A 12596-nucleotide genomic window follows, 5' to 3' on the forward strand; every position below is an offset into this window, starting at 1 on the left:
TATTAATTTTCGCGTTCTGTAAAACTAGGCCTACTGTTTACTGTTTATATTGTTACAATTTTTTAAGCCAAAAGTGTCAAGTATCGAAAAAGTGGTGTTCTTTAGTTTTCTTGTATTTGTCAAATTTTTTGATTAGGGTAGACCGGAGATAATAGGGACATTTTAACTTTTTGGTACTATAGACAAGTATCAGGTATTCGCCAATTATTTTCATATAGTATAATGCACAAGCCCTTCCTCTATAAAATGATTCTAGTATGATGGTTTTAAAGTAAATACACAATATTTAATTAAGTTTATTTACAAAATGTCATATTTTAATTTATTAAAAAATGAAACATTTTTTAAACAAACAAAAACTACACATGTATAATGAAAAGGTTATTTTTAAATATAACATTTAGGTCACAAAAAGTAGTTCACAAGTCAGAATATAATTTATCAAATATAAAACATTCTATAAACAAAAAATTATACATAATTTGATGTAGAATTGTTAATTTTATTTTTGAAAAGTTTTGTCGCAGTTTCAATTTATATTTTTTTAGTGTTTTAAATAAGTGATCGTGGATACTGCAATTAAATTAAAGAAATATTGTAGACGCCTTATCTTGTTAGAGACTTGTTTACGTAAATGAGGTCCTTTTGATGGACTTGAAGATCCAGATAAAGTGCGTGAAGGTGAAATAAATCTCGATTGAAGCTGTAGACCGCAAGTATTTTTATTTTCCATCTTTTCGTTATTTCCTGTGGAACTGGAGATAAAGTGCCTTCACCTAAATTAAATAAAATTTATTTTAGAAAAAATTTCAAATTGCTGCTTTATATTTACTTGCTCTGTTCGTGAAAAAATACTTGAACTAGACATAAAATACATAACAAAGATATGGAGAATATGAACTTTACGCAAAACTTAACAAAATATTTGATACAGAACGTAAACAATTAAAAGACAAGTTTTCAACTAATTTTTGTAAATTCACAGCGAATACTGCGCAACCGCATATGTACCACCACAAAAATCACATTCGGCACATTCCTTCTTTATCTTACAACTCGCTGAAACCCATTTTGTATTTATATACACTCTTTATGATGTTAACGCATAAAATTCAAAAAAAATTAAATTTATGATATTTAAAAAAAGAATTATTTCGAAAAATATACACGTGATAGAAAATATCGCCCAACTGGATCATATGAATCTTCATATTTATGACATTGTTTTTTGAAGGGGGGGTTTCATTACAGACCAGTGTTATTTAATAAAATAATTAATAGAATCAACTTATTTTTTTCATTTTTTGCATTGGTTAACATTGTAAATCGCTGATTGTAGACGGTCCTCATGAATGCTTACATTACAAGACGAGTTTCGTTAGTCGCGCGCGAACAGACAGGTATAAAAAACGAAAGTAAGGCGCGCGCTTCCAGCGTGGGCACCTCCAGGCACCGCATCGCGTCCCTACACTCTCGATTCGTTTCAGAATGTCCGTCCACGAGTTCTACAAGTACGCGTCGTCCTCGTACGAGGGCAGCTGCGATTCCGGCTTCGAGCTCTCGTACAAATCCGAGACCACCGACGACAGAACCGACTTCTTCGACGAACTAGTCACCCCGACCAACTCGCCTAGCCTCGACGTCTCCCTCTACGAAAAGTTCAACAGCGCCTTCTACAAGAGCCTAGCCGATTTCGAGAGGAAACCTCACGAAGACTGGACCCCGCGTTGCAGGCGCAACCTTTTCGACGGCTTCCAGGAGGAGCGATGCGGTGGGGAAGACGAAGCGAAAACGAAACCCAAGAAGAGGTACGCCACCGGAAGGAACAGGGTGTCCAGGGCGAAAAGTCCGTCGCAGATCATGAGGATCAAACGCGTGAGACGCCTCAAGGCCAACGACAGAGAGAGGAACCGGATGCACATGCTGAACGAGGCTCTGGACAGGTTGAGGTGCGTTTTGCCCGCGTTCCCCGAGGACACCAAGCTGACCAAGATCGAAACGTTGAGGTTCGCGCACAACTACATCAACGCGCTCGCGGAGGCGCTGAACGACATCGAAAAGTACGCGAGCGACGACGGACGGGTCGTCGTAAACGTGGGCAACGTTGCCGTCGCGATCGGGAAACACGGCAACGCTGTGAGGAGCGCGTCGCACGCGTGTGTCATAAGCGGCAGCATCAGCAACGCGAGTTTCATGCAGGACTATAACGGCGGCGAAGCCGCAGGTTACCAGATGCCTTATTCGATGCCTTACGATCACCTACAGTACTGTCAGGGTGACGGGGGGTTCGGCCAGTACCACACGGGTACCGAAAACGGGTTCAACAACAACGTGGTGTACGGGTACGGGGGCGGAGGGTACTCGAAAGTGTGACGCGGACAGAAATCTAGTCGGGTTCCGGAATTGTGATTTTTTTCTAGTCGTAGTATAGGGAAACTTAAGCTCCCGGTGTCGACGAAGTCCCTCACTAGGTAACTCTGTCGGAAACGACCGAATACATTTTTAAATTTACGAATGTTTTTATAAAATGGCGGAATGTTTATTTTATTTCAAACACCTATTCCAGGATCTTTCACATATCTCTCTCCCTCTCTCTCTAAATAAATAAGAACTAAAAGTTCTGATTTTCACGAAATTATATATTTTGACAACACCGTGTCTTTATGAAATGTAATATTTACAAACTACATACTGAAAAAGGACCATAAAACCTTAATTAATGTTGTGAGAATTTAAGTTCAATAAAAGAGAGTTATGTAAATCTAATTGATCGTTAAGCAATACATTTGAATGTCTCATTTTGTTAATCTCCATGGCTTCCAATAAATTTAATTTTCAACTTTTTGTGGCTGCATGCGTTTTTCTGTGATTAAGTGTGTAGCATAATTAGAATCTAGACTATTGTTTTTAAACGCTCTTTTTTGTTCGTTAATACGTTTCTTGAAGGATCTACCTGTTTGTCCGATATAACTTTTAAGACAAGATCCGCAGTTCAATCTGTAGACACCCGATTTTTGAGATTTTTTTATACATTTCGTTTTATTGTTTTTTAAAAATGTTCCTATTGCGTTGTTAGTTCTGAAAGCTAATTTTAAACCACATTTTGACAAATGTCTTGAAACTTTTTCACTAGGTTCTCCTATGTATGTAATTGTTTTAAATTGTTCGTCTTCTGTATTAGGTTTCGGATAAATAGAGTTTACTGTTGTCTGGATTTGTTTTTTATTTTATTTAAATAAAAAACAAATTTTATTTAAATAAGAAACAACTCCAGGCAACAGTAAACTCTATTTATCGGAAACCTAATACAGAATACGAACTTGACGTGCTTCTTTAAGTCTTTAAGAAAAAATTGCATGGCAGGAGCCGATAGACGATTTCAGCCACTTCTCCAATAGTGATTCGATTTCTCCACAACATTTCTTTCACTTCTTCGACGGTTTCATCAGTTAGTGACATTTTGGGCCGTCCAGAGCAAGAATCATCATCGGCGTCTTCTCGGCCATCTTGAAACAACTCGTACCACTCATAAACATTTTTTTTTGCTCAAAGTAGATTCACCATATGCCGTTGTCTACATTTCAAGTGTTCTGCGGCACTGTATTCCATTCTGTACACAAAATTTCTCACTTCTTCTGTGGACGTTCAAACTGGCTGAAATTGTGAACATATTTTAGGGACATGTATACCAACATAAAAAAATAGCGGAGATCGAATGTACGTAGCCCACCCAATTACAAAAGTCACCTTGCTTTTGGAACGTACCTCGTATAACTAAATTACAGAACAAATTAAGGTTTTTCCATTTGCCATAAACCTTCACACCCGGACACACTAATATATAATAACTCAAATCGTCCTCACGCACACGCAAAATGGCTGCTTTTTATTCTTTTATCGACTGACTAGTTTATATACCTCTTTCGATAGAAAATTTTGAAAAAAAAAAAGAAAAAAAAATGTTTTAAGCAAAAAATTGACAGGCCGGAATTTTTTAAGGAAAACAATTTGGTGAAAGTGGAAAAAATATACGCTTTCGCGTTTGTACCGAAAATTCGACCCAGGAGTGGAAGTTTCTTGGAATACTTATGTGTTGTTTCCGAATAAAAAGCAAATATTGAGCATGCGCAGTACATTCAATTACCATATTTTTAATATGTACTTTTTCTTATTAATATTGACATATTATTTTTTTTTAACACTACCTTTCAATTTTCTAGTTAGAATACACGTGTATTAAATTTGACATTTTAACATTTTGGAACCGTATTTTCTCCGACGCTATGAGAGCTATTTTTAATACCTTGACAGATTGAAATTTTTGAACCCTATTATCTCCAAACTATAAAAGATAAAGAACATTCCCCGCTTGGATTTACCAGTAGAATACAAATATAGCATTTTGTTTCGCTTATGTCGAAAAATAGCCACACCATGTTTGAAATTTTTCTTTTTTTTTTTTGACAGAGTAATCGCTTCGTTGACACCCGGTATAAATATATTTATATACATTTTATCTAGGTTAAGTCAAATGTGAAATATTTTTTGTACGTTTTTAATAAAGACATTTTATATGACCGATTCTTTTATTTACTTCTATTGTTCTACTGTTTACGGTCAGAAACGTCAAAGCACCTCGACCCGAGAAAAAAACGATTGGCGACTTTTTTTTTTGGTTTTTCAAGTGTAGGAAAATAGAAGTCTTCTCTGGCTCGGGTTTGATAATTATGCATGTCTGTATTTCTTGATAAATATTTGGGAAGCAAACTGTGTTTCATTTTATATAAAAAAGTCATTGTGTTAAGTTGGTTCACACTTAGTAATCCTGTTACTTCCAACATTGACTTTATATGTGTGTAACGATAATACAACGCATGGCTTGGCTCTGTTTTTTCTGAAGTACGCTTACTGCGTCATATTAGCAAGAATAGTGTAGATGAACAATAATTTAAATGTGGTAAGATTATTGACTTTTCAGAAGATCAATTTTCTTCGCAATTTTACTGATTATATCAAATGCTCATCAATGGTAACACCTAAATACTTGCACCCTTCTTTCTGTTCTAATTTTTTGTTATTTATTGATATTCCAGGGTGACTCTTAGTTGGTATGGCATTAAATTTACGTTTAATGATCCTACGTTTTGTTTTTTCTATGTTCAGACTTTATCCCCTTCGCATCAGCCACTTACACAAAAGTTCCATTTCTTTATGGAGGATCATCATCATCTCCCAATAAATACAACAAGGTATCATCAGTAAATGGTTGAACTTTACACTTTTTTAAGTGTCGTACAATGTCGCTTAACCTCCAATAATTATTCATAAACCGGCGCCATATTTATAGGTCGAACTTCTTTACTTTATTTGTGTTTGTCTTCTTCTCATGGAGATGATTGTAGACTTCTTCTTGCACTCTTATGTGTGTTCTATTTTTTGTTATTTATGAATATTGCAGTGTGACTCTTAGTTGGTATGGCATTAAATTTACATTTAATAATCATGGTTGGTATGTTCAAACTTCATCCATTTCGCATCAGGCACTTATACAAAACTTCCATTTCTTCATTCAGAATCATCATCATCTCCCATTAAATGCAACAAGGTACCATCACTAAATAGTTGAACTTCACACTTTTTTAAGTGTCGCACAATGTCGTTTATATAGACAATGAAAAGATTCGGTCCCAACACTGTTCCTTGGGGTACCCCAAATTGATTTTCCTTTTGCTTTAATGTATATTCAAAAAACCTTGTTTCGTGAACGGATTGATGCATACCATATATTTTCAAAAGCTCTTCGAAAATCCAAGAAAATCACTTCTACAATTTTTTTTGTTTGTTAGCGTTTTTCCAGTTTAATAAGACACTTTGTAATGCACTTTCGCAGGAATTGTTTTTTCGAAATCCAAAATATTGTATAAATTGCTTGTTGACAACAACCTCTAATAATTTTTCATAGACCTGTGCCGTATTTATAGGTCGAAATTCTTCACTTTTATTTCTGTTTGTCTTCTCCTCTATGGGGGTGATTGTAGATTTCTTCCAGTATTGTGCAACTATTAATTAATTACTTCAATGGCACTACTGTCTGTCAGCAAATTATCGCAATCATACCGTTTTTTAATTGCATATGAAATTAGGGCTGAATTCAAGGTAAATAACGTTCTCTAAGAAATATTCCCGGATTTCAGTTTTTCAACTTAATGAGGCTGGTGCTTTGTGTGGCATACTGCTGTGGTAAAAAATTATAAGATTTCCGAAGAACGAGTTTAATTGTAAAGAAATATTTCTGACTATTGAAGTATTACATGAATGTCCATGGTTTTTGCATTTAAGTATATTTGGGTGTCCTGGTTGCATTTTTTCCCATCCCATGGTGGTTCTCTGGCGTTGCTCGCTTGCTGTCCTGCATTTTTTTCGTCATATTTAGCGCTTCGGTGGATATTTCGCGTATAGGCAACCAGAAAAACATCTCGGTCTAGAAGTGATAAAAATTATTTTTTCGGCCCAATTACAGCAGAGGCGGCTACGCTCTCGCGCCGCCGGGCTTATTAAAAAGGGCTTTCGGCAAATAACCGGGAGTCAATGAATTTAATTAAAAATATCTATATTTGTTTAGGTGTGACGAACATAAATATCACGGAAAACTACCGTTTTTTCGCTATTTGCGTTACGCACGTGTGCTTTTCAGGCAAAACGGCAGCAAGGGAAAGACGGCAATAAATATTGCTTATATTTTATTTGTTCTAGTTGAAACAATTATTGACAAATCACTCGTGATGTTCTGAGGCCAGGGTGATAACGGCACACGGGGTTTCGGTTGGTTTTATTGGGTTTTTATTGCGTTTTCCGGGCAGCGAATCCCCGGATTTTTCATTGTCTTATTGCTACTTTAATCTCGACAAAATTGGATGTTAATTACGAACAAAAAGCCTAGTCGACATGTCCCATTCCAGTTCTTATTGGCCCAAACGGATAAACCTCACAGACTGAGACCTCCGCGTAGTGGACGTATAGTCTGTCTCAATCTTCATCGTGTTGGCTTTCGACGGAAGCTCCCCAATAAAACTTTAACGACGTTATTACCTATTGTTATTGGGTAAAGCCGTTTAAAAAATATATTCTTATTGTGTGCAGTAAATTTCGTGTGCATGTAACTTCAACTTATTCAGCAAGAAGCTTTTAAAGAAACCTGTCTACTTTAAAAAGCGCCAATATCGTCGGTAAGGGGTATTATTAACAGTGGAGAATTGAAGAAAATGAAGTTTCTTAAAATATTCACCCTGCTGATCAATGCAATTTTGAATTCGATAACACCAATCATCAAAGTACTTTTCCCGCATCGAGTCGTGCACCTCCAAAACATGCTTTTTAAACACACGAATCGCTTCTTCTGGCGTCAAAAATCCTTGCCCACCTAATTTATGGGAATAAAAACAATTAGGTGCTAAATCAGGACTATATGGTGGATGGCTCATCAAATCAACGTTTTTAATGCTCAAAACGTTCTTTTTTTCATCATTGACGTGTTTGGAAGCACCGCGATCGCATTTTTGAACATTTCCTTCTACCAATCAACACGAGCCTTATATACCTCTATCTCATGGCGAGTCACTTGACGATCCTGCAAAATCAGCTTCTGCACTGCTTCAGAAAACAACGACGACCACTGAAGTCCGAAAACCAGCAATAAACAGTATTCCTATCCTCAAAATTAAGAAAACGGCAGCCCTCTTATAAGCAATGCCACTTTCCATAGAGACAATAGACAAAAGGCAAGTAGTAATGGAATCACACAGATTACACACTTGGTCAGTGAATTACCTTCAACAAATTAGAAGGTGATGATTGATGATTGATGAAACATGGTCCCATACACAAGAATGGAATGATTACACTCAAAACTGCCAGACTAATGCACCTTCAAATAAGGGAAAACGCATCACCATAATACACGTTGGATCAAAAGACGGATTTGTCTGCTTGCTGTTGCCTGCAAAGAATATCTGCCACAGCCTCATCCAGTGCAAAAAATGAAATCCAGGAATATATTTGTTAGAAAATGATATTTATTTTGAATTCGGTTACAAAAAAACGACTTTTTGGAAGTCCTAAATTTATATGCTGAACAGGCTGTGTTTAGACCAAGTCAGAGAAGAAAATGCTACTCCTACTTTAAGTCCCGGTTTTATATATATGATAAAATAATGTAATAAATAACCAAGAATTTAGACATGGAAAAATTTAATACATTTTATAAAAATATTACCCTAACATTTTTATACAAAACAACATAAATTCTGTTATATCTCAATGACGGACTCTACTAGTGAAACAGAAATAGATTTAGACATTTAAAATAAAAAGTAATTATGCATAGATATTCCTAGCCATAAATTTATTGTACCTATGTAATGTTATTATTTTTTCTTAGTATAATTTAATAAGATTATACGCACCTAAATAAACAATATTGAGACAGACTGTATATCTTGGGATCAAACTCATACTTGGTTCTTAAGACCTTCTTGCCCCTTGAAGTGTTCTTGGAAAGAATTTTATTTAAAGGGAGCTTTAAGCAGCAAAGAAGCTTTAAAATCTTTTATTAAAAATAATTAATAATTATAATAAAAATACAGCTACAAAAATTGCTAATATAATAATGCAGCATTCAAAAATACTCTTCATATTTTTTACTAAACTCTAATTCCGCATAAAAAAAATTATTTCCAGATGATACGACATTTACGTATATATAATTTGTGCTTATTCTGTAGACAACGACAAATTTAAATTAAATATAATATATCATATCTTGTATATCCACAAAAAAACAAAAGAAATTTCTCCCTAAACCCGTAAGTTGTGTGGGTTCACATGTCATAAATTTAACCTGCCACAAATTGTTACATAATTTATATAAAATACAAAATACATAAAATAAAAATTTGAAACACAAATGTTACTTTAAATTTGATAGTCTTTTCATTTTTGTGATATTAACCTTTTTTTGTTATTTATTCTTGTATATATATTAGTATCTCAAATTTCGTTTACTTTTTGTTGTTTATTGTTGCAGATGGAATAATTTTTTTGAGATTTTTATTTAAAACTCTGAATGATGTTAAAACTATGATTCTCTGCCTTAGATCCTAGAAATGGGCCTTCAAAAATGTGTAAGATCTTTGATCCACTTTTTCACACATTTTCTTGTTCACTATTTCTTGTGTCGAAAGAATGTATTATATTTTGTAGTTCGATTTTATTTTTGAAAATATTTAAAACCCGCGTTTTAACAAATAATTGCCTACAATTGTACAGAGGAGTATTTTCTAGTTTTTTGGAAAATTGTTTTGGAATAATTTCCAATTTTTTTAGACGTACATCCAGTGCTTCGCCCCATTCCAACATACCATAGGTAAAGGATGAATTACGCCCCGAAGCGGACCCCGGGGGACACTGTAGGAAGCGCTTTTTTTTAACTATAAGTATTATTAATTTTTATTTTCTGCATTCCATCCGTAACCTAAATAATATCCAAGGTATTCCGCCTACGGCAGACCTCCGACATCGGTTCATGATCAACCGTGTCAAACGCCTTGAAACGATCAAGAAAGAGACGTAATTTTGTGAAGTAAAAGAGGCCATTCTGTTGGTTTTTGTTTGTAATTTTGTGTTCTGCTTTAGAATAAAATAAATTAAAAATATTGAAAAGATAATAAACGTTTTCTTAGTCTAATCACTAGCACGTTTTTTTTTCTTTATTTTTACGTTGACAGTTTAGAAATGTTTCGATTGCCATTTTCTCTATTAACCGACACACGTCCAGATGAAAAGGAAACTGAATAGCCTATGCCATAGCCCGCCGTACGATCGGAGGGGGGGGGGGGGGCAAAACTAACAATAGTTCCGGGCTTTTTAAAGCTCCGCGGTTTTGTCCGATCTCTAAAAGCACACCTGTTCCCGCCGTAGTTAAAAGCTCTCGCAACAATCTATCGATCTGCGGGGCACAAAGCGCTAATCTCCCTAATCTTAAAACATTACAACCGGCCTGGAAAATAATTCCTTAATCGTTATGTAATAAATGTACGGGCGGTGACGCCCTAGATATTCGATCGCTATCAGTTTTTAGGATGTCCACTTTTCTCCCGTCCCTTATTGTTATCTATAATCGTTATCTTTAATAATTTTACGATTTTTCCGGGTTATTTTTTCGTTCTCCCTGATTGCCGACGTTTAATGTTCTGGATTTTTACCTTTACCTGAAGAAATGGTTAATGTCGTAGCCAACCATTCAAGAACTGAAATTTGTAAAGACTGGGGTTTTCACTGAGTTGTTGTAGGTAAAGTCTGTTCATAAATATAAGAAAGTGACTAACTGATACGATTAAGGAAAGACCCGGGCAAGCTGTAACAATGAAACTTGGCCGAACAGGTCCGTACTTTGCTTAGAATTTAATTATTTGGGGTTTTGTTAGGAAAGATACTAAGCAATATTTATTTATTTATGTATGTATTTGTGTTTAAATCTAAAATAAAATTACAAATTATTTTTATTACCTACTTAAATTACTTAAAATTATTTCTATAAGTTTGAGGAGTTAACACGCGGAAAAACATTGTTACGACGAATGGCAGATTTCATTTGGTGCTAAACATGTTCAATGGGATTAAATATACAGTGGTAAGGTGGAAGCCTTAAAACTCTATGCCCTAGATTTTGTGCATAATTATCACAGACGTATTCCTTTTGTAGGTTCAGGCTTTGTAGAACCTCAATTCATTGCTTTTTGGTATAATCTTCTTGAAAATAAATGTCGTTATTATACGCTTTGTTCCTCGTATAACTGGCAAATTTTTGATTATTCACAATTTTCCATACAGTTGATGTTGGAATTTTCGTCAATGTGGCCGTTTCTTCTAAAGATGCTTGCTTGTTGGCACCACGTTCAATGAGAGTCAAATAAACATTGTTTTAAATTTCCTTAGTCTCAATAGAATAGTGTTTTCTACATTTGGGCGGGAGCATCTCCTGAGATACACTAGACTGTATTACACAAGAAATAATAATGATTACTAATAAACTTAAACTAAGTAGTAAACAAAACCAAAGAATATTAAACACAGGTAGATATAAAATTATTTTCTATAACGGACCACAATTTTACCCGAATTTAAATTCCGAAACTTTAGGTAATAATCTTGTTGCATTGTATGTTAATAACCACCCTTGGATAATCCCATTCCAAAGCAATTGGTCACTTTCTTATATCTATGAACAGACCATAAAACTAGATCTTTCCGGCACTCAACATGGAATTTATGTGACCCAGCACACGCGTTTTAGTGTTTTTAATTTTTGGGCAGAAATAACATTTTTCAAACTAAGATACCCTTGTACAAAGTAAACACAATGCCGGTATTCGAGAGTTTTGCAAGTGACCCCTATCAAACTGATAAACTATTTGAATTTCATAAGTGAGAACGGATTATTTCAGTCAACCATGATTTTATTTAGGAAACAACCATGGAGTACGAATATTTTAAACCATTTTGAACTCAACAAAGGTGTTAATTGCGTATTATTAAAAGGACACAACAACAACAAAGCATTAAAAGGAAACAATTTAAAAACACAACAATAAATGAAAAATTCCGCCATATTCCTTAAGAGTAACCTTAATCCTCAAAAAATAAATGTTATTGTGGGTTGGGGTCTGTTTGTTATCCCACCCAATGGTCAGGGAGTATCTGGGAAATACTTTTAACTGGAATATTATTGACCCAAGGTGCCGAATCCTTTGGCCATCCAGTCCACCTAACCTCTCGCCGAACGACCTCTTTTGTAGTAGTTTAATATAATTTCAGCTTATTTTGAATGTGTGAAACCAAATATGCATGCCTTTATTTGTAAACCCACCTTTATATTCGCTGGTGTTTGTTTTCCTGGCATTTTTCAATTCTGCCTTCATATTTAATTCAATAATTTCAAGAAATTGTATTACAACTTTGCTGTAGAATGTCCGCGGGGGAGGGGTGGGGGGCAATATTTGGGCAGCTAAAAAATTTACGTCGGATTTCCTATGCTCCGTGCGGCAATGAGCGGTATACTAAAAATTTTTGCTTTGAAAATATATGATTATTCATTAACGGCCTTGTCCGCGATATACCAATTTTTCTTTTAACAGAAATTATTCGGTTTTATATGCGAGGCGCATTTAATAGTCGTTTATAGCGGTTCACCGGCGACATAGCGATTGGCGTTAAAATCTGGCTGTCAAATACGGCATAACAGGTGCTCAGAAAACGAACGGTGGCTGTTCCCCTTGCGTAAACACGGTCATTGCCTGACCCACCCCCTACCCTATGGGGTGGTTTGACTCGAACGCACTACAAAATATATAACACTGTGAAGTACGGGCCGTCAGAATACACCCCTGTTAGTTTTTCATTGTCGAACTGCCACGTATAAATATAACTACCATTCGGGCCGGTTCCAGGGACCCATCAAGGATGGGTAGCCAATATTTAGGACCAAATAAAAGATAGAAAGTAACCACAAGATCTTATCAATCAGAAAATTCAAACATCAA

General features: G+C 35.3%; 1 protein-coding gene across 1 annotated transcript; it reads left to right on the forward strand.

Annotated features, from left to right (window-relative positions):
• Nucleotides 1-1488: 1488 nt before the first annotated feature.
• On the forward strand, nucleotides 1489-2373 carry LOC132697171 (neurogenin-2). Its single transcript, XM_060662465.1, has one exon. The coding sequence runs from the start codon at nucleotides 1489-1491 to the stop codon at nucleotides 2371-2373; it is 885 nt and encodes a 294-aa protein (XP_060518448.1).
• Nucleotides 2374-12596: the final 10223 nt, after the last annotated feature.

Source organism: Cylas formicarius, unplaced genomic scaffold (genome assembly GCF_029955315.1).
Source record: "Cylas formicarius isolate icCylForm1 unplaced genomic scaffold, icCylForm1.1 PGA_scaffold_1__22_contigs__length_36826433, whole genome shotgun sequence".
Classification (NCBI taxonomy): domain Eukaryota; kingdom Metazoa; phylum Arthropoda; class Insecta; order Coleoptera; family Brentidae; genus Cylas; species Cylas formicarius.

What these genes read in the sequence shown, in the direction of transcription:
- LOC132697171 (XM_060662465.1), top strand. Translation starts at nt 1,489, where the DNA reads ATGTCCGTCCACGAGTTCTACAAGTACGCGTCGTCCTCGTACGAGGGC.